The sequence below is a fragment of the Corvus hawaiiensis genome, chromosome 10 (assembly GCF_020740725.1).
Source record: "Corvus hawaiiensis isolate bCorHaw1 chromosome 10, bCorHaw1.pri.cur, whole genome shotgun sequence".
Taxonomy (NCBI): Eukaryota; Metazoa; Chordata; class Aves; order Passeriformes; family Corvidae; genus Corvus; species Corvus hawaiiensis.
This window is the reverse complement of record NC_063222.1, coordinates 22791075-22814238: the sequence shown is the minus strand read 5'-3', so window position 1 is coordinate 22814238 and position 23164 is coordinate 22791075. Positions and strand designations below refer to the sequence as shown.

General features: G+C 40.2%; 1 protein-coding gene across 7 annotated transcripts in view; it reads left to right on the top strand.

The window, feature by feature from the left end:
* Nucleotides 1-23164, top strand: part of NAALADL2 (N-acetylated alpha-linked acidic dipeptidase like 2) — a 421863-nt gene that overhangs the window by 213373 nt on the left and 185326 nt on the right. For all 7 annotated transcript variants that reach the window (XM_048314549.1, XM_048314548.1, XM_048314546.1 and 4 more), the window contains one exon: nucleotides 18471-18741. In XM_048314549.1, the coding sequence (XP_048170506.1) occupies nucleotides 18471-18741 (271 nt within the window). The remainder of the gene's footprint in view (nucleotides 1-18470; nucleotides 18742-23164) is intronic.

The following is a 23164-nucleotide window of genomic DNA, read 5'->3' as shown; positions in this document are numbered from 1 at the left end:
GCAGAGTCCTTGGGCTTGTTCAGCTGCAGTTGTGTGTATCTCTGGTGGCGATGTGCTGTCAGCACAGGTGTCATAAGAAGTGAGGCTGTCAGACACGCGTCAAGGATATATCTGCTTTTGAAACTATCAGTCTGGAGGAGGCTGATAAGACAACCAAAAGTAACATTGAGAAAAGAGAGAGAGAATAGCAGGATTTAAGATGATAGGGAAGAGGTGAGGTAAACAAGAAAGGAAAGCTTGGGGATGACAGGTTTGTACTTCTGGTGTTAATAAATAACATCCCACCTCACACAGCAACGTCTCTCCTTGGTAATCCCACAGTGGCATCCCAGGAGCCCAGTCTGCACCTGTGTGGCCTTGTCCCTGTTGGTGGCTTTTTGTTCTGCTGGCACCCTGCTCTCTGGGAAAGGGAGGCAAGGGGGTGGGCATTTGAGTCACCCCTGTTGCTGCTTTACCTTGAGTGTAGGGTCCCTGCCCTTCCAAAGGGAAGAGATGCCACAAGAGAGGCTGTTCATATCCTTAGCAGGCACCAGTGTATGATGATGGTCAGGGAAACCAAACAATTGTTGGTGTCATGTCCTGATCTGTCCCTGACTTGCCTCAGGCTGTCCAGCCCTGGAGCTGGGTGGATGGTTTGAGTCACAGCTGTAGGGACAGTGATATGTGTGACACCTGCACCCCAGGCACCAGGCTCTCCAATCAACAGGATTTGGCTGCTTCCTTGCAGATCCTCAACCTCCATAGTGGCTTGGATGTGTGATGCTCACCGAAGGCGTGTTTGGGGTTTTGGGCGGAGGGTCAGATTGTTTTGTTTTGCTAATTGATTTCTATATTTCCCTCCCTACTCTTAGCGCTCAAAGTATTTCTTGTATGTTTACGTTTAGTGGGTAGTGATGAGTCACTGTCTAGTGCTGTCCTATCACACCTGGTAAAAAATTACACCTGTTTCTTGTAGATAAGGCAAGAAACAAATTACTCCGGGGTGCCTTTCTCTGACACTTCATTCGTCTTCCAGACTGTGCAAGGGTAGTTACCTTCATGCCAAAATTAATTATGGGCAACTCTGGAATTGCTTCATCTGTCAGATGCAACAGGAGAAGAAAGAATTTTATTCAGTTCGAGAGACCGGGTGAATAAGGGATAGATGGGAGTTTTCCAGACATAAATAGAAGTTTTCTCACTCCTGTTTTCAGCTGATTCTGAGTTATCACTGAAGTTGTTATAATCTTTGCTTTCATCAAAATTGCTTTACTGTGTCTTAAATTAGCAGGGTCACGCTATAGCAGATGGTTGAAGAGTTAAACTGTTTTCCCTTTTTCTGCAGTAAATTTATTCACAATGTATACAATGCTTACAACGAAGCTATGCACTCTGTTTCAAGCAAGAAATGCCTTTTGAAAGAATAAATCTTGCATTGGCTGGCTATCATCTCCTAATCTAAAGACTGTAACTGGTAACTACATAAATTATTGTTATATCCTCAGCACAGTTTCAAATGAATGACTTTATTCCTCATAAAACCATTGCTGTATGGCTTTTCCACCAGGAACGGCGTGCGAGGGACCACTGGCTGTGTCCTCGTGCTGCTGGCCCAAATACTCCCTCCAGTCTCAGTGCAGGCACTAACTTTAAACTGTATTTATTTGTTTGGAATGAGTCGAGAGCCACAGGAAGGGTTGTGGCTTTCCCTGCTTGTTCCCCTGCGAGTGCCACATGATGTGCCCTCCATCTGGTGGCAGGAGTACAGTGGGAAAGGGAAGGACTGAGAATGCATTTACAAGGAGGAATAAAAGCCTTTCACTGACTGTTGATTTAACAAGGTAATATCCCTGCAGTCAGAAATTAAATTGTTAGCCTAGGGGTTTTCCAGAATAGGCTTGTTGTTTAGAATAGTTTTCTTTATATTGTAGCAAGTGAGAGGTGTTTATACATCTCCCATTATATCCTTTTCCTCTCCTCAGCGTAAATCAAAACAGGATTTGGCTCAGGGTTTGCAGGGCTCCAGACCCCTTTGGTTTTCTCCTCTCTTTACAGAAACACAGCTCCTGTGGTGTGGCATGCAGCAGCTGTCCAGCAAGCATGGGGTGTAAGGGAATAAAATACTATTCCCAATACTGCTTTTATTTATTTTCACTGTGCTCACATGCCTAGACCAGAGAAATGCAGCCGTTCCTGGCAGCATCCAAAGCCCTGGGAGTTTTGAATGTGTCCTAGTGGCTCTGTGCCTGCTGAATCCTCTGAGCTGCCACCAGGAAAGGGGGCAAAGGCAGCAGAGCTGGCTGGCAGTGAGTGACGTTGCTGATGGGACCCTGCAGCTGCTCATCACTGGCAGTGCAGGGAAACATCCAACCAGACACACGAGACCACGTCCCTCTGTGCAACTGTCTCACTGCCTTAATTTTTGTTTTTAATATTGCACAAAGCAGTGTTGTCAATGCCACAAGGCAAAGTGATTCATCTGCTTTCTATTGTTACTTGCTCAAGCAATGAAAGTAATTATATCTAAGTAGGAATACTTTTTAATTTGTTTTCTGACTGCTGAGTGTTCTCGGTTCATTTCTGTTATGTTCTCTTTGTAATCCTAACAGCTAAAATATTTTTTAATAAAAGCTGAAAATCTGACATCGTCACAGTATTCCAGGAGCTAAGACTTGAGATTAAATGCAAAACAGATTTGCATGGCTGGAAACTTACTTGTTGCTGTAGGCACTTCTACAGGAATTTGGGAATAAAGCTGGGGGAAAAGGCTCCACTGTGAGCCATGCGTGACATTTCAAGTACTGTTTGCTTGTCTGAGAAATTTCCTATAAAAATCTTGCTGATAGTTGGTCACATTACACGGATATGCCTAAAATGAGAGTTGGTAATACACAAAGGGATCTTGGCAGCGTGTTGTGCTTTGTGCTTTTGCTCCTCTTCTCCAGCTTCTGTTTCTGAAAATGCTTTAAGCTATATTTTATATGTTTGAAGCACGGACTGGACCTTTTGGGGAATGTGCCACACCTGTGCTGGGTGTTGTGAGGAATAAAAGCATCAATACAGTCAAGGATCACAAAACCCTTCTGAATGTTTCAGTTACCACTTCTTCCTGAGTTTGCCTGGATTAGGAGATAGAAAAAATCAGTGTTAAAATTCTTGTGATATTGATAGTCTCCCACTCTGAAAAATAAGTCATTACATATTGTCTCCTTGTGATTGTATGTGTGATGCCACATTTACAATGCACTCATCAGCTGACAACTGCAACCTTTCATTTTATTAATGTTTCTAATGATACACTTGGCAGGAATTATCTGATAATCCAACCTGTTAGAATATGAAATCCTTGATTGCATGTGGGTTATCAGATTAAGTTCGCCTATCTTGTCTATTTCAGGCTCTTTAAAGCCTTTTACATAAGTGGCTTCTATGGTTTTGGGTGTATTATTTTATGTTTTCAGTTATGTAAGGAAGATGTATAAAGATTCAGTAGTTGTCTACTAAGGGAGGCTAGTTAGAAGAAAATATTTTGTACATCAGTGGTCCACCTGCTTTTGGAGTGTGGGCAAAATACTGGTTTGGTTGCTTAAAAGAATTTTGTACGTTAATGGTTCATAAATATATTTTTGGTAGAAACTAGTGTCTCTTAGAATTGATCGCTTCCTGTGAGTACTGCATATGACAGTAATGCTGTAATTTCTGTAAGCATTTGATGGGGCTTTGTACTGTGAATGTCTCTGTCACATTATGGAACTGATAAGTGTGAAGAAAGCACATAAAATGGCTTTGATTAATTTAAACTCTACCCTTTGTGTGGTACCATAACTTTGGGGGCTTCAGTGCGGGGGCACAGCTTTGCTGTGTAATTAACCCAGAGAGACAGAGTTCCATGTATGTGAGGTGATCCTATAATTTTGTCACGTTAGGAGCTTACATTAAGTTTTTGACCTTGTTAGATACTGGATTTTTATAAAATTTTGTTTTATTTTTATTGAAAATTCCTCTGTAATCATCTAACAGCGGCTGAAAAGCTGTTGTGGGTCTCTCTGCCAGGCTGTGGTGAATGAGTCTGGAGCAGCCTGGGGTAGCTGAGTCTCCTGGGGTTTGTGCTGCAGCTGGCAGGAGACAAGTGGAGCTTCAGCTACAAGTGTTCAGGGGCAGAGAAAGCAGGTTGTGTTCCAAACATCTTGCTGTCATCAAGAGTTGCATTGAAATCTTCTGGTGTTCTGCAATCTGCCTTAAACTGGAAAATAGCAGCAGCAGATGAAGCAAGTGTCAGGCTCCTTCCAGTCCCAGCACTGATGCTGTGTGCACACCCAAGCACACACGTGTGCATGGATTAGCAGTTATTCCTGTGGGTTTATATGTATTCTCCATGTCTCTCTGCCTTCTGAACTAAGAAAATGCAATTGTGAAAATTTGCTTTTACAATTATATGTTCATGTAAGAGACCTGCACAATTATAGGAAGGAGAGTAGGTATTTTCCTTTTGCAGTCAGTGTGGTTCAGGGTTTGTCCTTAACTGGGCAGCATGTTCAAACCTGTATATTAACAACCATTATTTCATGCATCATTGTTCTGGAATACGAATGGATAGAAATGGTGGGCCTTTGACTGCCTTTAAATTCTGCCTTTTCATTTGCCAATGCAGATGTATCTCTGTATTTTAAAAGCAGATGTTGGCTATTGGAAGCTGATTCAATTTTAGGATATTGTCTACTTCATTATGCACAGACGACTTGGTCTCATTTCGTGTCATCTCCTGGCTATTTACTGAGTTTTTAACCTGGTTGCTGCGGTCCTGCAGTTTATTTTATCTTATTAATAGCAGTGCTTTACAAAGGTCAGGCCCATTCAGCTAGAAGGTTTTGATGTGCTGGTTTCATTTCAGGAAACAGAATAGCCAATGCCTACTGTGGGTGCCTGAAAAATGCTGGAAGAGAACTTGTGTTGGATGGTGGTTTGTTAAAAAAAATTAATTAGTCTTAGGGAGTGGACTTGCTGCACAAAAATATTTTCCTATCTAGTGGATTAGCTTGATTAACAAATATATAGTGTTTAAATTGTGTAAATAATCCCCCTAGACCATTCTGGTTGAGGTGGGTTTATTGTTCCATCAGCACAGCTGAACAAACAGGAATTTTCAGATGGAGGCAGAGGGGTAGAGAAGGGCTTGGAACAAGAATCCCTTTAGGGGAAGCTGAAGGTGGGTGGGTTTATTGGGTGGGTTTTCAGTACTGATAAGGCAGCAGATACTGGAAGGCAGAGTACTTTGGGCTCTTGAGACTTAGGGCTGCAACCTGAGTGGGTAGAAAAGGATGAACCATTTGGGTACTGTCTTGTCCTTAGAAATACCCAGTTCTGTGGACTTGACAGTGTTCCATGGGAAAATGTTCTAAATGAGTAGGAAATACTCTTAACTATACTTAAGTGTTTAATAAAACTCCTACGTAAGTGACCTAATTTTCAGTGCTCATAATTTCTAATTCAAAATTTTATTTATTTGTAAGTCTAAATATGGATCTGAGAGTCTAATGTTAATCATGTATTACAAAAAGTAAAAAGAAATACTGGCTGTGGCTAATTTGATTAATTTAGTCTTTCCAGTTGCTGAGAGGTAGACTAAATGCATAGCTAGAGAGGGTAATTTTGTTGATGATTTAAGAAATACACCCTAGCAATGTAGCATATAGTAAGCCATAAAGCTGTTGTTGTCTTCATATAAATGTGTCATTAAATCACATTTCCTAATGTTAGTGGCCAAGGTGAAGAGAAGATGATGCAGAGCAAGATCATTCTTATTTTCCATCTCTTAACTCTCTAAGTGTTCATATCTGCCTTGCGTAACAGAATTATGTAAAATCTTACAATGACTTCCCCCCCACCAGAAAAACAAACAAGCCCAAATAATCCAAACCTTAAATAAGCTGGTTTTTGTTCCTCCAAAAGAAAGATGCTGTATTAGTCATGAAGACTGTGAGTGATATTGTTAAATAAAATTTAGGATCTAATTATTGAGGTAGAAAAAGATTTTACCCAATTTTATACAAATTTGTACCTCTTGCTAGCCTAGAGAGCAAACCTGTGGGCACAGACTGCCAAGTCACCTCAAGTGACATCACTTTTAGATAAAAGTTCAAAATCTGAATGCAAGGTGGGAAAACACTTCCAGCAGCTAGGCTACTCCTCTCCTCGCTCACCATCTGGATATTGTGAGTAAATTATTTTTGTAAGCCAGTGCTTCTGGAGTGTTTCTCTTGTGATATGCAGGATGAAAGGCTGGGGGAGGCAGATGTGGTCCAGCTCCCCTGTCAAGTTGAATTCTTTCTTTCTTTCTTCACTCAAGGTGTATTTGCCTCATCAGTCATTTATTCAGTCCCAAGGCTCAAATGCATTATATTATTTGTTTGCTGATCCTGTCAGCTTAGCACACAGAGTAATATGTTATAGGGGAATAGTGGGCTGGAGCTGACAAGGGACGTTTCAGGAGTGAAGTGTGGTAATGCAGGAGAGCAGATGTGAAGCCATCAAAGACTGGGGTAGCCAAAGGACAGTTTGCAGTGGGAAGGGGGGGATGGTGAGGAGAAGTGGTAGAAAAGCTCCCAAGAATGTTAAAAAAGTGTGTGACATGACGTGGCCCTCCTTTATGCCCACATCCCAAAGCAAATCACAAAACCTCAGAAAGAGCAGAAGGTACAGGCAGGGTTTGACAGTCCTGACAGAGTAGAGTTCACTGAGAAAGATACAGCAGCAAAGTTTATGCTAATTCACATTGACTGGCACATATTTGGGAGACTGGAGCCTTTTTGTGCTCCCTCTGTGTACACACAGACTCTGCACTGATACAGCATTTCCACCGATTGCTAAGGAAATTTGCTGTTTCAGTCTATAGAAAAGATGATCCCACATGCAATTCCAAAGAGAAGCTTAAGTCTTTTCACTTTCCTAAATCCTGTCGGCACTCTGGAAGATATTGCTTACATAAATATCTCAGCTAGTATTGGATTTTGTTGACAAAACTATTAACTTCACTGAAAATATGCTGAACATCTTCCCTTGTGTTCTCTGCTACAGTGATTTTTTTTAAAGAAAAAAGTTTCTAAGGCTTAACCACATGTGATACTTGTTTTAATTGGAGATCAGATTTAATACAATCCACAATTTGTTTCACTCAGTATTGCATGCACGTCCAATTGTATTTTCTTCAGTAGCAAGACTCACAGTAATGTACTTCTCCTCCTTTTTGCCTTTTAACATGCCCCAAGTTGCTCAGGTCTCATAGTAACTGTTGCTTGTAGGCTGAAGTTTTAATGCAAAGTAATTTGCTGAAGCACCTGACCAAAATTCAGAAGTGAGGGCTGTCCTGGTTGTCCTTGTGTCTGCTCTGGAAGGAACTGAAGGAGTTGATCTAAATTTAAGCATACATATTTTGGTTTAAAAGGAGCTTACTTGAGTATGGTTTTAATTTTCACTGGGGGAGAGCTTGCAGTTGGGACAGGGGTGAGGTGTCACTGCCCCGTGGCAGTGAAGTTATGGACACTGCTTGTGGGAGTGTTTGCAGCCAGCAGAAACTGTGGAGAAAGAAAAGCAGAATTCTGCCTGCAGTGAAAGTGCCAGTGAATAGGCAGCAATATGGGCCGTAAATCTGAACCACTTTGGGGGTGAGTGGAGGTAGAAGTTGAAGAAGGGATGCTATCCATTAGGCTGCAGTGAAACAGTCACTGGCTTCCTGCATTTTCTAAATAAGGTAAATTTGTTTTCTGAAGGTTTCCAATAAAACACAAAAATTCAATTTATCTTCAGTTTTCCCAAAACACAGACTGTACAGATACCTCTGTTGTAGTTCCTATTGCTTCAGGTATAGTTACAATTTTTCAATTTTGGGGTTTTTTTTCTGTTCATACAGTTTTGATTGTAGCTACACTGCAAAAGTTGTGGTTTGACGTTTTCTTTGTCCCCTGCTTAAAAAAATCTGAAGCTGCTCTGTCTGGCTCAGCTTGATTGATTATATTTAGACTTTGAACCCCTTACTGGTTTTTCCATTGTGATATTTATCCTTTTTATATGTCAGTGAATGTGTCATATGTGTTAATGTCACAGATTTTTAAGAAACTTGGAGGTGAAATGTTGTGTCTGCATAATCCATGTGGGTAGTTTATTACCAAGAATATGAGTAGTCATGTCATGCTAATAACAAATAGACCATCTGCCTCCCACAGTTCCTCCAGCTACTTGATAGTTTAATAGATGACTTTGTCTTCATAGGAGATGTAAGAAGCAGTGCAGCATGGCCACGACAATATTTAGTTCTGCAGTGGAGATGACTGTATTCTCTGTGTGTGTATCCAGTGAAAACCTGCTCCACTGATGAATTTCTGAGTCCTGTTTTGTGTCCTCATGTCTGTCTGTGGCTTCCTTAACACACCATATTGACAGCAAACTTAGGCTTGTAATATATTTGCAGAAAGAGAGACAAAAAAATGTACAGAAGTTTTCTATTGATATATATAATGACTCTACTTTTAATTTTTTATTTTTCCCCAAAGATTTAACTGATCTTGCAGCTTTGGACTTGAGCACTTTTACTGTCTAGCAACAGCCACCCCCATCTGGCCTTTGGGTTGAACCATCACTGCACTACAACATCCATCTGTCTTGGCAGTGAGCAGTTCAGGTGATTGCACATCAAATTGTGCTGAATAGTAGGGGACATTTTTCAGCTTTGATTCCAGTTCCTGAACATCTGTGTATTGCTGTTTTCTTGCTCTTTAATTTTGCTCTGTTTGCCTAAAATTGGGCTTTGAAATTTTTTGTTAGATTGTTAGGTTGAAAGTGAGTTAGATAGTGTAAGTTTTGCTCCCTGAAACCAGCACCCACTGATCTGGGGACTCTTTGTGGGGTTTATTTTATTTTCAGCTAGAGAAGGGCCAGAAGTCTGAGCGAAGTCTGGAACAGGCAGGGAAATACAGCTAAATAGATGGTTTTGGGGGGAGTGAGGTACTCTTGGGCATGCCAGTGACAACAGGGAATGTTGCATACAAAATGTGTCAAAGGAAAAGGTGGAGAAGGAGCAGGTCAGGTCCCTTTCACTTTTTGAGAAATCTCTGCACTGTGACACCTACATTTTGCCATGTACACCCAAGTGCTATAAATGTGACCCTCAGGGATGTGTGGACTTTACTGAGACTGCTGGGAAGAGGTGAAGTGAGTATATCAGCCTCAGAAGGGACAGAAAGGACATTTTTGTGTGGACTTGAAGCAGACTGTGCAGGTGGTTTCCAGAGATTTGCTGTACTGAGAGCAAACTTAAGGGATTCTCATTGCAAATGGAGTGGTGAGTTTGGAAGCAAAATCTCAGATCAGCCCCAGACTTGACATCAGTAGAGGCTCAGAACTGAGCAAGCACACACTTTGAATTTTGCCTACTTTAAAAAGTTTATCCTTCTAGTATCCGTACAGTGAAATCTGGTGTGGGGCAGAAAGAACAATTCTGGAAGTCTTGCATTTAAGCTTAGTTGTCTTTTTGAGAACTTTTTGGGTTTTGGGGGAGCAGGTGAATGCATTTTTAACAGTGGATTCTCAGCACTTTGAAAATCTGTTTTATACAGTTCATAAAGATGTATTCAGGACCATTTCTTCTTGAAGCAAATGAGTGATGAACTGGTGAGGCCCCTCTGAGGTCAGCAGAGCTGAAGGAGTTGATGAACTTACTGGAGAGGTACAGAGTTGAAATCAAAATAAAGGACAGCAGAGGGATAATAATTGAATTTTATGGAGGCAAATGATAATTGGGTACTAATCCTTCATTTTCAGTGCAAATGGCATATTCAGAGTGGCCTTTTGTTGGACTTTGCTTCAGGAGGACTGGGGACAGGCTGGAAAAGGGCCAGAAGAGGTGAGGGAGGGCAATTGGAGATTTCAGGAGCAGTAGCTCATAGGAAATGGATAAAAAGACTGAGGACATTTGATTTTAAAACAAGATAAGTTGTGGGAAGGACATAGGAGCAATCCTTAAGTATGTAAAAAAAAACTGCAGAGAGAAAACGATTTGTCTGTTCTCAGCATGGGTGGAGGAAAGGAGAAAGGTGTGCAGTGTGTCTAAATTACAGCAGGGTGATTATTTAGGATGGACAAGTGATTTATATCTTTGGAAGAGGGCAGCAAAACAAATGCCTGGAGTGGCAGTGGGGTGAGCTGAGCCTGCCTCGACCCGAATGATCTCCTGTGGCCTCTTCCCAAGCCTGTCTTTACAAGATTTTATGCTTGCTCCTTTGGAGAGAGCTTTTAGTTTATCCACAAGCAGTTGGATTTGCGGTACCGTGTAAATAACTTCAGGACAGTGTTTTGGTTATCAGTGCTGATTTCCTCAGTTGTATTTTAGAACTGAAGGGTCACTTGGAAGCTGTCGGTGTTCTCAGATAAAAACAAATGCATCTGAAATGCAGTTGAGCTGGTGAGATGGAGATTATCAGAACTAAGCCATGTGATATGGCATTTGTGATAACACTTTTCTTAAATAAGCATGTGGAGATGGTATTTTATCCTTTCTCTTTTTTCTTCTTTTTCTTTTAATCTGCAGTTTTCATTTTAACCAATACACTCTACTGAACTTTTAAATATTTTTGTAAAATATCCTAGCTGACATATCAGCTAGGAATCTTTGCAATTCTATTAGAATTGCACTGGTAAAAAATTAACATATGCTGATAAGAAAATGAGGCTGGTAACGGGAAGGTTGCATGGCATCATCTTGTGGCTGTCTTAGGTTTTCCTGTATATGAGGTTAACTTCCTGAAATTCATGAAAGAAATTAAAGTATTTTGCATTCTTTTTAAATTCTAAAAATTAAACATTTATTTGGGGATCTATCTATTTCAAAGTAATCGTCAATCTTTAAATAATAGGTAGCTTTTCTAAGCATTGCTAAGTTGTTATGGTTTTGGTTTAGGTTTGTTTCGGTGGTTTTTTTGGGTTTTTTTTTTTTTTTTTTTTTTTTTTGGGTTTCTTTTTTATTTTGGGTTAGCATGCCAAATGCTCTTAATTCCTCACTGTCTTTTTAGAACTGGTGTATTATTTAAATTTAAATCATACAGTTCCAATAAAGATGTCCAGTGTCATCAGAATGACACATTCAGTGTAATTACTTTACAGTTCACAGTGTAATCTAATGATTGGCAATTGAAAGGAATAAAATACTGCCAGTTGAGCAGTATTGGGATTTTTTTTTTTTTTTGATCAGCAGATTTCCTGTATGAAAAGCAAGGTTTCAAGGGGTTTTTTTTGATCAATAGGTTTTCTGTATAGAAAAAGAACCATCCACTGCTATTCACATCCACACAGAAATGGTTTCTTGCTGGAAGTAAACCTAATTGTCTCTGACAGTAAAAGGAACCACTTGGACTTGATTATGCAGCTGGTCACATTTTATTGAGACACTGACATATTCCCTGTGGTCTGGGAAGAAAAGAAGATTATATCATTGTGAAGTTTTGCTGGGTCAGTGCTCTGCCAGTGAATGCAGGGTTATATGCAAACAGTTTCAAGGTGAGGGATTGTCTTTTCCCCGTCCTCCTTCTGCTGTGGCTCGACATTGCCCTCGGCATCATAACCTGCTGGAAAATGCAGGGCACAGCTGTTTGGAGCTGCTGCTTCTCCTGCATTAGGAGAAAATAGAGTAAAACCCTTCTGTAAATAGATCTATAAGCTTTGAATAAAATTATATTCCCTTTTCTGTATTTAAGCTAGAGGTTAAGATATCCTTGTATGTCCAAAATAAAGGTTTAGGTTAAGTCATCCAGGTTATTTAAAATGCTTTAGATGGGATCGTGCAAAGATACAGTTTGGGATGTTATGCATGCACACAACCTATGTTTAGGAACATTGAAAGTTTAGGAACTATGAAATTTAGGAACTATGAAAGTTAATAAGAAAACTGTAGTTGTGGGCATATTATGTGAGAGAAAACAGCATCATTTTGAGAGATTGTCTTTCAAACAAGAGCTCCTTTAATTATAATAACAAAAGAGGTTTTCTGTGTATATATCTTCATTGTGTATATATTTTGAGAGAACTTTTTTACCAGCAGTTCATCTGTTGAAGCAATTTATTGTGATAAATATAATAAATTTATGAGGAGTAGATCAGTCCAGATTGTGGTAAGCATTAGAAGTTTTGTGTTAAGGAGAAGCAAGGTTTCCTCGCTTTGCTAAAAGGAAAGTGTGTAGTTCTTGTAACCAAAGGGAACAGTGGAACATGGCAGTGACTTCTTTAGAGCTGAAGTAGACAATGTAAACATTATTTTCTCTCTCTTCCTGTGGAATTAAGTCTTAGGATCTTAGAAATAGTCCATTTGAGGGACTGGAGCTGTCGTTCTCAATATTAAGGGTTTTGTGGTTCATTGACTGTTCTTAAAATAGATGGTGATAACCATCTGGTTTTGGGGTGTTGGGGTTTTTTTTCTGTTGTTGTTGTTTTTTGTTTGTTTTCTTTAATGTGCTTCCAGAATGAGTGAAGAGAAATGCTAAATGGCATACTCATCCATCTCTGCACTGGCTCTGTCACTGCCTACCTGTCCCCCCTTGAGTGATTTGCTTATCTCGTATTGGCTCTCTGATGTTCTGAAGTATTTGGAAGATTTGGGTGCTGGCTAGATGTCACATAACTGACATCCAGATCTCTTAGAATGCTTTGGAAAGCTCGCCTATGGCCAATTCATGACTTTGCAATGTTTAGTGTAGAGGAACAACGAATTGCTTGTTTTCCAATAAACTGTGGAATCAGGGAGTGAGAGAATCGGTTGTTTTTCAATGCCTTCCACCATCTGCCTTGAGTGCAAGTTTGGCTTGCATCATGGTGTTGGAAAGTGAGATTTGAACTCTCCCTATGAGTTTTATTTAAAAAATATAAAAGGCATTTGACTGATGTGATGGGTAGGAGCAATAAGCTTGGCAGTCCTGTAGTGAAAAAACATAAATGTACAACATAGCTGAGCTTGGGAGCCAGCGGGGGCTGAGACCTGAGAGTGTTCTTCAATCCCATGGCAAAGAATTTCTCAGGAAAATGAGAGGTTTGCCCTGGAGCAGTTCTGCATGAATTTATACTACAATAGGAGAAGATACATATGGTCTGGTACCCCTGTGAAAGTCTAATACCCAGGTGGACTTAAACACAGTGCAAAAATGCTATAAAGTTTTGTTTAAAAGTATTTCTCTGTTTTCTCACAGTGTGACTTTCTAAAGAGAGAGCTTAAGTCAGTTTTTATTGGAAATACCCGAAAGCCCCAGTACACATAATGTTTAAAAAAGAAACAAAATTCCAAAATGTTTTTTTCCTAGAGAACTGCACAACCAAATCTAAAGCGAGTGTTCTGTTTTCTGATGTTCCGTATTTTTTATGGTTTCATGAATTGAGTTAATTCTGTGGGAAGTAAAAACTGCCATAAATCATACTCCTTTTTGTTAAAAGCATGAATCGTACTTCTTTTTGTTAAAGCATGTTAAAACACATACTGTAGGCCCTATGTAAAATTTGTGGTGCTCTGTATCTATGCATATATATGTGTATATATATATATATGCTGCTCTGGAAATATTCCCTTTGATAGCAAAAGCAGTAAGTTGTTACCCAAGAATGAGCAGGGTATTATTACTATCATTATTATTATTATTATTACTGTTACTATTATTATTGCTAGAAATATACCCAGAGTGTCCAGAATGTATGAAGACTGATGGTAGGTGTGACAGAGAACATCTGATGGATCAGCTTTCCAGCAGATGCTGGTGACCTTGCAATGTAACCTGAAGAGCCTGAGGTGCTTCAGGATCCTGCAGGCAACTGTTTGCATCACGAGCGCGTTTCTCTCACCTCCTGATAAATATTTATCCTCTCTGGGGCCTGAATTAATTTATTTATATATTTTGGGAGCAGCAAATTTGTGGCCATCAGTTCAGACCGTGGGAAATCCAACTGGGCAGGTTGGAGACCAGCCCAGTGGAGTGCCCTAATTAACAGGAACATGTAATGAAAATTTAAGCAGATGTGGCTTGGGCAGGTGGTATTTCCTGACTGTTTCCTGTGTGTGCACACTGTGTGTGATGGACACAAATAACTCCTCTTTCTGCAAAGGTGGGAAGCGCTGGTGCATCTGCTGAGCAGTTGGTGTGTGCGGGTGCCGCAGCTCGGCTCTTAATGGACTGAAGCAAGCTCTGAGATCCTCAACATATGAAAACATCTTTAAAACTCAGCCTGAAAACATCTTTAAAACTCAGCCTGGACAAAGTTTGAGGGTAAAAAAAAAAAAAAGACATTTGCATGGGAGGTTATAAGTGTAATAACCCCACATGATGCATTTCTTGCATTCTTTTATGATTATCTGCTACCAGCTACTGTTGGGAACATCGTGTTAGACAAGAGAACACTTTGATCTGAAGTAGCTTTACAAAATATGAGCAGTCATTGCAACTCACAGGATTTGAGAGCAGCTACTCAGCTGAAAAATCAACCCCTAAAAATTCCACAATCGCATTTGTTGTTAGTTCTTACCGAAAATTATGGTATTTGCTTTATGAACAATTTCAGTGAACTGGAAAAAAATAGTGGAAATTTGCAGTCAAAATATGGGAATAAGGCGCTTAGACATCTAACTCTGCAAAACTGAAATTCAGATTATTTTTTTTTTTAGTAGGCCCGGAAGTGTAGGCCATTTCCCCATGCTCATGGCAGTACAGATGGTAAATCCAAAAAGGAAAAAAACCCACCAAACAAACCAAACTTGAAGTTTTACATATTTGAAGAGAATTTTTGTCCCGGTAGATTGTTCAGATTGAATCTGTAGAATCCTTCTGCAATTCTAGATTTTTTTCATGAGGTTTTATGGCAATTTCATAGGATTATCTGAGTAGTAATCATGCCATACTGTTAAATTATTCCATCTCTTGGTTGTTAGAGTGACCAATTGTAATTTTTCAGTATCTGTTGAGTGGTGTTTCAGTGTCCCAGCTGGCTTGTTTGCAATACCTTGTTCTCTCCTTCGGCAAGCTGTGTCAAAAAGTGCTGTTGTAGCAAATGACTTTCCATTAAGGCATGGCAGGTCTGTGTTCCCCATGGTTACCAAATTGAAAATGAAATTTGTATATTTTGTGTGTGTGTTCATTTGTCTTTTGTAATCGTGGCCTTTTGAAGCTGCAGAGGCTGCAGAACCCCTGGCTTTATTACAGGTATATCTTCAACATATTTAAAATTACTTTTCTAGGTTTAAGACTTTAAATCTTCAACAGTGGTGGTCTTTTCATCATAACAAACTGGGAAATGTTTACCTTACTCAAGGTTGTACTTTCTGGGTTTTAAGTGCAATTTTATCTGGTTTTTTGAGTTCAGGAACTGAGCATTTTGAGATGGAGGAGAATGCTCAAGAAACAGGTTTATCTTCTAGTGTACATTAGTTCAATACTGATCTGTATTAGCAAGTAAAGGTTAGGAATTTGTGGGAATCTCTGAGAGCATGCTATAAAGGCACATGAGTGTTCGGACTGTCATTGTTATATTTATTAGTGTTGATTACCAAATCTTCAGTCTGTGGTGGCTGTACTTCAGTGGATTTTGTAGATTTACAGGCACTGAGATGTGCCCCTTAACTCTGTGGTTATTCCCACTGGATGAACCTGAAGAAGTACCTGAATAAAGTATCTTTTTAATGTGAACAAGGGAGTAAAAATTTTGACTGAAGTTATCAGAGGCAGTGCTGTAAATGGAAGTTGGCAATTGCACTGGTATTGATTCCTTCTGAGCATGCAGCTGCTTGGGGAACTGAGAAACATCCTCATCCTAAGGGGATGCTCCTCTCCACTGCTGAAATCCTACTGCTGTGGGTCTCTGAGCCCTGCAAGTTTTAGGAAGTAAATAATTCGAGTATTTGTAAAAAAGGACTATGAAGTGCATGTGAAGTGTTGTGATTCTTCCAGGCTGAACTGCCAAGCTTTCCACTTTTCTGAATTTGGCTGGGTTTAGGAAATACTGGTTTTGCATGTTGTACTTGTTACACAGTTAGTGTGTGAAAAAATAATGAGTTAAATTACCTCTGACTTTAAGTTCATGCAGTCAGCATAGAAGGCAGATGCAAGTCAGCGATGGTAATAAGTCTGGAAAAAAAGTCTTTCTCGTGGTGTTCATAAGATTTATCGAAGCAGTCTAATATGTGCTGATTTATTGTAAAATAATGCATGCTCAGAATTTGCAATTTGATTTTAACATGCTATAAAGACATTATGGAGTAAATAGTGAGTATGATCATTTCTGTAACTTAATCGGATATGTTGTCACAAAAGTTTCAAAGACGTTGATTTAATTACGAAGTGGAAAGTAACTTCTATTAGTAAGGGAGCAATTTGCTTATTGTATCTTACTCTTTTAATGCTTAATTCCTTTTATTGTGACTGAATACTTCTGGTTGAAATGCGCAATAACCCTGTTGGCCTGGGATAAGTTTCTTTAATTATTCATTGTATTAATGTTTCTATCACCTGAGGGAAATGCAGATATTCTGTTAATGATTGTGTTAATCAAACAACTTTTTGTATTTCTGCACTGCCCAAGTTTATGTCATTACATTAGCAGGCACAGGAGATGAAATTGGAAACTTGTAATATACTGCAGATTGGATTAAGTCATCTGTGTGGCGTAGACTGCTTGAAGGCTTATTTTAGATAATTTAAAAACATTAAATGTGCAAGACAGTTATTGCTCCTGACAGGTTCCCTGAAGTCCCAACATAAGGCCAGTGTTGTTGTGAAGATCTCAAGCTTTGTGTGTGAACAGTCTCTCTGGGGCAATGGAGCCTGGGATACAACATACTGCTTTGAACAAATACATTTTTTTAAAAAATACATGTTTCTTTATACAAGATATTTTAAAATCCTTTGCATGTTGAAATAATCATTCTGCCCATGTAATGTGATGATGAGCATTAGACATTCGAATATGGTATCTAATTTTTGAGCCATTTCTAGGTGTAATGGGTGTTATAACTTCACTTTCTGCCCTTTTAAGGCCTTGATGTTATCTAGGCAGTAAATGTTCATTTTCCAAATGTCCAACCACAAGATGGGTGGAGAAGGGAGTCCTTGTCCTTGTGCTTGACTTCCATCATGAGCTTGCTGGGTCTCTCCCTGAGGTCAGTGCAGACCCTTGTGGAAGTAGTGCCAGTGCCTTTAGCCAGGAGCTTCCCACCTGCAACACTGCAGCTGGGCTAGGATATTGCAGGGGTACCTGGAAAGCAGCTGGTGGGATTCTCAAATACCTATTGCTCGCTTAAAAAAACTATACATTATTCAACCATTTATTTTTGATGTGTGCAAGACAGCCAGGGTATTCTTTGAAGTTCTGTTGAGGACCTTAAAGCAGTTAAGTTTAATGGCCTTTTTGTGAAGAGAATGTTGTGGACAAGAGTTTCAGGCAGTGTCAGTATCTCTGTGCTTGGAATCAATACTTCTGTGATACTTAATCTTCTTTCTCAGTCCTGAGAGCTTCGTAGACACAAAAAAACCCAAACCACCAACTTCATAGAATTCTGAAAATATTCCATAAGCTTTTGTGCTGCAATGTGCTTTTTATTTGAATAATAATTCATTTTATTTCTGTCCTGCTTTGCTTATGTGACTGCTTACCTGCATAAGTAGGGAAAGCCTTCAGTTGTTCCTTCAGCAGGCCCATCCTCTAAAGTTATCATGGAAATAGTTTCAGCATCTCAAATCCTTTGGCATGTACTGGGGAGGAGGGTGGTCCTTCAGTGCCTTCATCCTGTGGCCCCTCTGGCAGCCAGTGTTGGACAGTGATGCAAACCCAGTGATACAAGCTCAGACCAACCTGTCTGAGTTCTCATTGACCCATCAGTGGATACTGCCAAAGTAATTCTTGTGTTTGCCTGGTATGCTGGCCAAGCTGGTGGCTCAGGTAATCCTTCAGTGCAGGTAGGAAATGTGAGGAAGACATCCTGAAAGCAAGCACATCATCTGGGGGAACAGTTCCATTCTGCTTAGTAAATTTGCTTTACTTGATGAATTTAAGCCAAACATGTAATTATAACTATGTAATTATAACTAGTTTTCAGCATCATGCCCTCCCTGAAGTCCTTGAGATGTTGCTTTACATTAGGTTCTTCATATTTAAAGATGGGTTAAACTTACACTCTTTTAGAAGAAACTCGATGAATGACAGATGTATGAATTTTGAAACAGTTACTATGATAATTTCTGTAGGATTCTTTATTTCATTTCCTCTACATATTTTTTTTCCTTATTTTTATTTCCCAAAAAGCAGTTGCCTTTGTCTTGTACTTGGTAGGAAAATATTTGCAAAAAAATGCAAGTTGGATTTTTTTTTGCGTGTTTGATGACAGATTTTTAATAAAGTCATGCACTGATGCACACTAAGGTACAAGAGTCCTGGTGAGAAATAAACTAATCCCGTGTTTACTTGTGTGGTTTTTTTTCCAGAGATTTGTTACAGTTCCCCAGAGAAGATGATGCAGACATTGCAGTGAAAATCCTGGGTCAGTGGCGTTCCCAAGGCCTGGAAGATGTCGGGCTGGTAAATTACTCTGTTCTGCTTGACCTGCCCGGCCCTTCTTCAAACACAGTAACTCTGCAAAACAGCGGGGAATGCTTTTATCCAAGTGGACAACAGTGCAGCAGAGACCCCAAAACACTTGACAGCCAAGACCTCCTGTACTCATACGCAGCTTATTCTGCCAAAGGAACTCTTGAGGTAACGTGACCATTTGTCTCTGTCACTTGTGGTGAAATAGAGTTAGGAAACATCAGCTTTTGTTGAACCTGACTGGAAAATTGCACATAGAATCACAGAATTATTTAGGTAGGAAAAGACCTCTAAGATCATCAAATCCAGTTGATAATATGGTGAAACGCCCAGCCTTAAAATAAGCATATTTATGTGACTTACGATGTGGCCAGTCTTACTTATCTTACTTAACCTTATAATCTTATGTATATGAATAGTTTGTGGGAGAAATACATAGATAGACACTCACATATATATATGTGTGTGTGTGAATAATTTTTTTTAAGTATCTGTGTTTATGAATTGGCACATTTTGCTTGAGTGTAAAAATCTGGAAGCTGTGTCTAAAGTTAGACTTTATCCTTGCTGATGTATGAGTGCTACTGATTTGAGGGATGCTTGTAGGAAGGATAAGATGAGGCTGGTGAGAGTGCTGGGCTAATACCTGGAGGTTCTGAATTATGGTCGTGGATCTCACATAGTTGCTTTTGTGACAACTCAGTTGACACATCTACTCTGTTTCCTTTTGAAAACACCGATTTGTAGTTTTATCTTACTGTAGTTACTCTAGGAAGTTTTGTCAGCAAAAAGATTCTGTGTGTTTGGATTTGTTACTTGCCAAGTGAAATAACATCTTGGATTATCTTGTTTTATCCTGTTTACTGTCTTCACTGTCTGCTTTCCTTTAGCTTCTTTCTAAATATTTTGAGAGTGCACAAAAGGGCCATAATTTCTGTTTATTTTCCTAGCTGAGATAGTATAAATCTTAATAAATATTTCTGAAGTACAAAAATTGCAGTTTCACTGCTAATTGCATTATTGTCTTCCTCCTGAAAATATTGTATATTATTCCACTGATGCAGGGGGGTTTCCATCTTGGTTTGTTTCTTATTTAAAAGACATGTTTGTTCATGGCTTAGAACACTTACAGACTATAAAGGAACAGATTGTGAACATCTTAATATTTAAATATGCCTCCTCTCCACGCTGAGTCCTGTGAGCCTCCATTCTGGGGCTCTGTCCACTTCAAATTTGTTGCCGAGAAGCAAAATGAAGTAGGCAAGAGGAGGTCCTAACTTGCATGATAAATGCTTTAACTTTTCCATGGGTGAATGAAAAGTACTAATGATTGGGGTTGCCTTCTCAAATAGCTTAAAACCTCCGTATTTAATATTATTTTCTCATTGTAACTTAGTAAGAGTAACTGTAATCAGAGAGAAGAATGGTTGTGACCTTTGAGGTTTTATTTCATGGATGTCAATGTGTTGCTAACAAATTCATCAGATTGAGGGAAATCCAATGTTCCGGGAAAAACCACTGCTGTTATTCCCAGCAGCACGTGTTCCACTTTCCATTATGTTTCAGGGCAGTTTTCTCTTAAGAGTTCAGCAGAAATGAGGCCCACACACACTGTCCTCATCACAAGGGCTGGACCTTGGCTTTGGCAAAACTCCAAACTTGTACTGGAGCCAAAGAATTACTCTTTGCATAGTTTTACAGTCAGTTCTTTGAGATATCTCAGCACTGTTACGAAACTTGAGATCTGTTCTTCAGAAAGTCTTCCTGAAATGTCCTTAGATCTAGAGTTTTTGCCTAAAAGGAAAATTTTCTTATTTGTTTAGGCTACAGGTAAGTTGGTAGTGATCTAACCTTCCTGACTTTCAATCCTACACACTAATCGCTACTGTTTAAACTAATGGAAGTAGAAAAAACTTTAAATGAGAAGTCTCAAGTGGTGGCTGTTGCTGGGTTCAGCCATCAGAAAGTGACTTGATTGCATGCCATGGAACTACAAGTCGTGTATTTTGAATATCCTGCAGTGGTTTGTGATTGCAAAATCATGAGAGTTTTCCTGTGAACAGGTATTTTATAACATCTACTCATAACCTGAATAATTTTCTTTCAAATGTGGCACATCCTTAGCAGAATATTCCTATTATGTGTCACTTAATCAGGCTGAATTGCTAATACTGCCTCAATGCTGCTGCTTCATTGTATCTCATTTGTCTGTTTGGTTTGCTAGAAGTTGAAGCAAATAAAACCATTAAGCTATTGCAGTCTGGCTACCAGCAGAGCTACAGCTCCACTTTGATGTTGACAAGGTTATTTGTAGAACAGCAAGACTCATTTTCTTTGGCCACCTGTCATGTCCATTCATCATACGGCCATTGTATATGAGCCATCCAATTTGTGCTTTCTGGTAACAGTCTAAACAGCATTTGTGAGTAAAAATGTGAGCATTTGTGATCTGAAATCTACTTCAAAAACCTACTTAGTGCCATTGTGATGGATGGTGCACTTTACTACTTCTCTATATTTCATCGGGCTGTGAAAAGGTGACAGTGTTTACCCATCATGGTGACAGGCAGGGCAGCTTACAGTTCTGGAGAGGGCTGTCGAGTCAGTTTTGAAATAGATATTGCAGCAGTTATGTAAATAATATATTGTAAGCTTGGTCAGCCTAAGGAAAGAATGACATACCTGAAATATATTTTTATTAAAACTTAAATATCAGCCACCTTTTATAGAGCTTAAACCTTTTGTCTGCTTGATAAAAACAGGGAAGCTGCTCCGGCCAACAGAGTGCACATATAAATGGAAATTACATTGCTTCAAATTTATGCATTAAAGCAAAATGCATTGTCAGGTGGTATCCAGCCAGTCTCCCAGTGAGGGTGGTGTGGTGAATCCAAATGTGCTGCTCCTGCCTCCTGGAGTGTGGGGATCCAGGAGCTGTGGGTGTGTGGCAGTCACTGGGGAGTGGAGTGGGCTGATGGGGAACCACCGGCAGGAGCTGATGAGAGGGGGCTGTGAACCCCCCGAAATCTGGTGTCTCCCTTCAGTTCCAAATGGTGTCAGCATGGGCACACGTGGTACCCCATGTGTGACACGTGGTGTGATCCCTGAGTGCAGTAAAAGACAGGCAAGGGTGTGTTGGGGCTTGCAGGAGGCTGGGTGGCACTCGGGGCACTGGGCAGTTGGTTTCTATCAGTTCTGCCAAGTGCATCAGCTTCAGGAAAAAACACATCCACAGTGTTTGTCTGCTCCCTCCACTGTTTCTTTAGCAACTGGAAATAGTCAGTCCTAGCAGATGTAATCATTGGTGTGTTGGAATAACATTCAAGGACAGACTAATTAAAGCAAAATGTAAATGGTATTTGCTTTGTATTCACACATTTTCTGAAATTATGTTTGTGTGACCTGAAGTTTTCCTCACTTTCCTGTCACCTCCAATTTATTCACTCTTTGTTTTATGGAAGTGTTAAGGAACTTCTGGCAATCCTAAATCTGCTTTCATGCTTTAAACTGAGGTACTTGGTGTCCCCTGTTAAGTGGCATCATCTCATGATGCACTACTCTGCCTCTTCTTGAATATTGCACCAAATCCCTGTTGGTTCCTTTGCTAGTCCTCTCTTCTAGTTTGGGGTTTGTTTCTACCCCTCATGGATGCTCTCAGCAAGCCCAGCAGAACATCATGTTTCTTTCCTGGACCTCATGCACTGGGTTGGTTCAGGAACCAGGAGAGGATGCAAGAGTAGAAGTACTGGCATGTTCTTGAAATGGGGATGCACATGCAGGCAGGGATTTGGGGGTTTATGGACAGAAATTAATCATGCCCATCTCTGAGACAGTGCTCCCAACACCCAACTGTGTCTGTTTTGTATTTTGGCCACTGCTCTGTTCCTGCTCCCTGACTGCCTGGACTCCTCTGCCGTGTCACCTCACTTCCCTGCCATCATCCACGTTCTGTGTTTCTACTGATTCCTCTGTTGCAGTGTCTGCTGATCTGAGGCATTTACACTCCCAGTCAGCCAGGGGTATCTTTGATTAGTTTTGGAGGGGCTGCAGGGAGCAGACAAGTGGGAGTGCTGCCTGCCTGCCTCTCCCCACACCATGCAGAAGAGATTCTCTGCGTTTGCTGGTCACGTCCCCGCCTGCTCCGGTTCGTTTGTTTTGGTGACATCTTCTCAGCTAAATGAGAACCCACCACAGAGATTAATGCAACCTGAAGCAATCTGGGAAGTACAAGCCCATCTGTTAAGCTCACTCAGTCATCTTCCCACCATTCTTCAATCTTGGCAAGATGGGAAATAAGGGAACCAGTGCTCGGACTGCTGTCAGATCCTCTTTCAGAAGGAGGGGACTGTGCTCACTTACCCGATACCCCATTTTCTTATGGCTGCATTGAGATGTCTCCTCTGTCCCTCCATCCCCATCTTTCCCAGGTGCTTTGCTCTGCAGGAAGATGGGAGTCTTCCCTCCTATGCCTGTTCCTCTAACCTTTCCTGCTCCTGCCAGGAGTGTGTCCTACTTGTGTGACCCACAGTCCCCTCCCCTCTCAGGTTTACAGCCTTGTTTGCTGCCAGTACTGGCAGCTCTCTATATTTCC